This window comes from Lipotes vexillifer, unplaced genomic scaffold (genome assembly GCF_000442215.2).
Source record: "Lipotes vexillifer unplaced genomic scaffold, Lipotes_vexillifer_v1.1 scaffold644, whole genome shotgun sequence".
Classification (NCBI taxonomy): Eukaryota; Metazoa; Chordata; class Mammalia; order Artiodactyla; family Lipotidae; genus Lipotes; species Lipotes vexillifer.
Genome location: NW_006783288.1, coordinates 3,346,134 through 3,350,223, shown reverse-complemented (window position 1 = coordinate 3,350,223; position 4,090 = coordinate 3,346,134). Strand labels below are relative to the sequence as shown.

At 34.9% G+C, this 4,090-nt stretch overlaps 1 protein-coding gene across 1 annotated transcript in view; it reads left to right on the top strand.

Moving 5' to 3' along the window:
- The first annotated feature begins 1,427 nt into the window (after positions 1-1,427).
- EQTN (equatorin) overlaps positions 1,428-4,090 on the top strand; it is a 13,258-nt gene continuing 10,595 nt past the window's right edge. Inside the window, 1 exon segment of the mRNA XM_007472069.1 lies at positions 1,428-1,545. Coding sequence (XP_007472131.1) covers positions 1,428-1,545 — 118 coding nt within the window.

The window sequence follows — 4,090 nt, the reverse complement described above, 5'->3', positions numbered from 1 at the left end:
AACCAAAAAGGTCTGTTCTTATCTTTCTATCAGCAATATTAATTGTTCTTTAAAATCCAGGAACCAAAAATTTACATTACCTCATGAAAACATAACTCTTAATTTTCAAAGAAAATCTTATAGTGGTTTATTAAAAAAAAAAAAAAAAAACACCTAAAAACTATTGTAGGACCAAAGATAAAGACATCAGACTGAGTCACAAAGCTTTTGGAAATTCCTCCCCAGCATTCTGATCTCCATTTGGCAGTGACATCATAATGTCCCTGCTAGTTATAGGACCTGGTGGGCAACAGAAAGGAAACTCTGAGACACAGTAGATCATTGGATAAATCACGTCATTTTCCCAATGAATTTTATATTGTTTATTTTTTTATGCGGGGTTTTTCACCCAGAGATTAGTGGTACGGATCCCACCGATGAAGGTGAGCATTTAAAACTTGCATCAGAATAGCAGACAAGAAACATGATCCATTATCCTAGAAAATTGGTCCATAGCAATTTTTAAAAAAAATTTCTTGAAGTATAGTTGATTTACAATGTGGTGCTAATTTCTGCTGTACAGCAAAGTGACTCAGTCATACACATATATATATTCTTTTTCATATTCTTTTCCATTATGGTTTATCATAGGATATTAAATATAGTTCCCTGTGCTATACAGTAGGACCTTGTTGTTTATCCATCCTATATACACTAGTTTGCATCTGCTAATCCCAAACTCCCAATCCTTCCCTCTCCACCCGCTTGGCAACCACAGTCTGTTCTCTATGTCTGTGAGTCTGTTCCTGTTTCATAGATATGTTCATCTGTGGCATATTTTAGATTCCACATGTAAGTGATATCATCTGGTACTGTCTTTCTCTGTCTGACTTACTTCACTTAGTATGATAATCTCTAGGTCCATCCATGTTGCTGCAAATGGCATTATTTCACGCATTTTTATGGCTGAGTTATATTCTATTGTATATATATTCCACATCTTCTTTATCCATTCATATGTCAGTGGACATTTAGGTTGTTTACATGTCTTGGCTATTGTAAATACTGCTGCTGTGAACATAGGGGTGCATTCATCTTTTTGAATTATAGTTTTGTCTTGGTATATGCCCAGGAGCGGGATTGCTAGATCATATGGCAACTCTATTTTTAGTTTTTTGAGGAACCTCCATACTGTTCTCCATAGCAGTTTCACCAATTTACATTCCCACCAACAGTGTAGGAGGGTTCCCTTTTCTCCACGCCCTCTCCAACAATCCGTGGCAATTTCCTATAGGATGATATAAAGTTTATTGTTGGAAATATGGTATAACTTAGATTTTAAATCTCTGACTCAAATCCTTTGTGAAAAAATGCAGTTAGAAAAAGAAAGTAGTCAAAGAAATCAACATATTTCTGATCTCTGGTCATACTTTTTTTCAGGGCCTGAGATGACGCCCTTACCTGAGCAGCCTATGGCTGAACAACCACATAAAGTGGAAGGAGAAAATAAGGAGAATACTCCTGCTAATGAGAAAACTGGCAATTATTATAAAGGTATAAAACAATGTAAGCTTTTCAAGTTAATAGCAATACATATACAAAAGCTGATTAGACTGGTTTGATTTATTTTTGATTAGATTGGTTTGATTTATTTTAACTCTAAAACTCCTATAATCATTTTATTTCCTACTTAAATTTTAACTTACCTTATAGACGTTTCAGCGTATGAGATGAAATCCTTATTTCCTACAACTTTTTCCGTGAGGTGTTATGAAGTTTAATAAGATTCTCTTGGTAATTGTCTATAATTAACATAGGGTTTATCATTAGCAGTATGGTTATTTATTCACATTAGTAACAGTTGACCTAATTTTATGGTGAGTTAACCAAAATTTACTTGGAGGTGTGTGTCAGCTTTCTAGGTCTTCTTGAAACAAAGTACCACAAACTGGGGCTCAAAGCAAAAGAAATTTATTCTCTCACGGTTCTCACAGAAGCCAGAAATGCAAAATCAAAGCTTTGGCCGTGCCAGCCTCTCTCCAAAGCCTCTAGGAGACTATCTTCCCTTGCATCTTCCAGCTTCTGGTAGCCCCAGGAGTTCCTTGGCTTGTAGCAGCAGAACTCCAATCGCTGCATCTGTCTTCACAAGTTCTTTCTGTGTTTCCATGTCCAAATTTCCCTCTTCTCAATAAGGACACCGTTTTGGATTAGGAGCCCACCTTCTCACACGTGACTTTGTCTTAACTAATTAAATCTTCAATGACTTAACTTCCAAATTAGGTCACATTCTGAGGTACTGAAGGTTAAGACTTCAACATAGCTTTTTGGGGCAAACAAAATTCAACCCATAACAAGATGACTTTGAGATGTTTGGAAGGTCCACTGAACTTCAATTTATTCACCATTCATCGTATGGGCTTTCTTTCCATGTCCTTACAAGGTCCACCATTGTAAAATGTGAAAACTTCATAAGAAACTCTTGTTAAAAATTAAATATAACTGAGATTAATCTAACTATCCTGGAATCTTTAATAATATTAATCAAAGAAAAAAATAGAAATACAATTAAGATATACACATACACATACACTCAAGTACTTTGAAAATTATAATACGTAAGTTGTATTTCTGTATGTTCTTTGGTGAATCACTGTCCTCTTTTGTAGGTTAAAAAAATCCCTGATGCTCAGAGAGGTCAATTGCCAGGTTTCATAACTACGAAGAAGCAGAGTCAGGAGTGGTGTCCAGTCTGTTCACCACAGGCTGCCTCTACTGTATGCAAAATTATGCAGTTATTTCCTTTTCAGGATGTACCTCTATTTTGAATCACCAGAGGGTAAATAAATCAAGAGCCTGATGATTACTTTGATTAAAGAAAAAAATCTTTCTTACACACACACATATATACTTACACTAAAGGACTGTATTATGACTTGCTTTTTTCATTTAACAACTCCAGAGCTCTTTTCACATCTACCTCATTATTTTTAATGGATATATACTATTCCATAAAATGATATGTTCCATAATTTATCCACTATCTTATTAAAGAATTAGATTATGTGCAGTTTTTTCCCTTGTACATTCTTCTCATGTACACTTGGGTGTATCTCTCTTTGGATAGATACCTAATACTGGAATTTTTGAATCAAGGATAAATCTTTTAAAATATTGATAGATACCATAAATTGTACTCCAAAACTTATCTACCAATTTACATCCCCCAAGAATGTGCCACAATATCACAACACATACAATGAATATTATTAATCATATTTTGTGAATAAGTGAGAATTTTTCATTACTGTTTTAATTTGCACTCTGATTACTTTTGAACCTGAGAATTTTTCTCTGTATTTATTGGGCATTTTTATTTCTGCTTCTGTGATTTATCTGTTCATATCCTTGGCCCATTTTTCTATTAGGTTGTTTTTTCATTTGTTTGTAGGGGCTCTTTTTATATTTAATATATTAATCTTTTCTCTACGGTAAAAGTAACAAGTATTTTCTCCCAAGCTGTTGCTTATCTTTAAACTTATTTAGGTATCTTAATCACAGAGAAAATTTTAAATTTTATGAGATCAATTCTTGATTAATTTCTTCTTCATTTTGTATCTTATTTAGGTAGGCCTTATCCAATCCAAGATATTAAATTATTTTCCAATTTTTGGATAATTTTATATTTTGGTTAAAACTCTTAGGCCTTTTTTTTTTTTTTTTTTTGCGGTACGCGGGCCTCTCACTGTTGTGGCCTCTCCCGTTGCGGAGCACAGGCTCCGGATGCGCAGGCTCAGCGGCCATGGCTCATGGGCCCAGCCTCTCTGTGGCATGTGGGATCTTCCCGGACCAAGGCATGAACCCGTGTCCCCTGCATCGGCAGGCAGACTCTCAACTACTGCACCACCAGGGAAGCCCAACTCTTAGGTCTTAAATCCAATTATTTTTGTATATGGCATAAAATATGCATAAAACTTTACATTTTTCAAGGAGGATTGCCAGTTGTCTAACACTAGTTCCCTACTGATATGAAACTCACATTTAATATAATCTAAATTCCATTTGAAATTGGTCAGTTGCTACCTTTTTATTGTTTCTTTGATCTGTCTTTCCC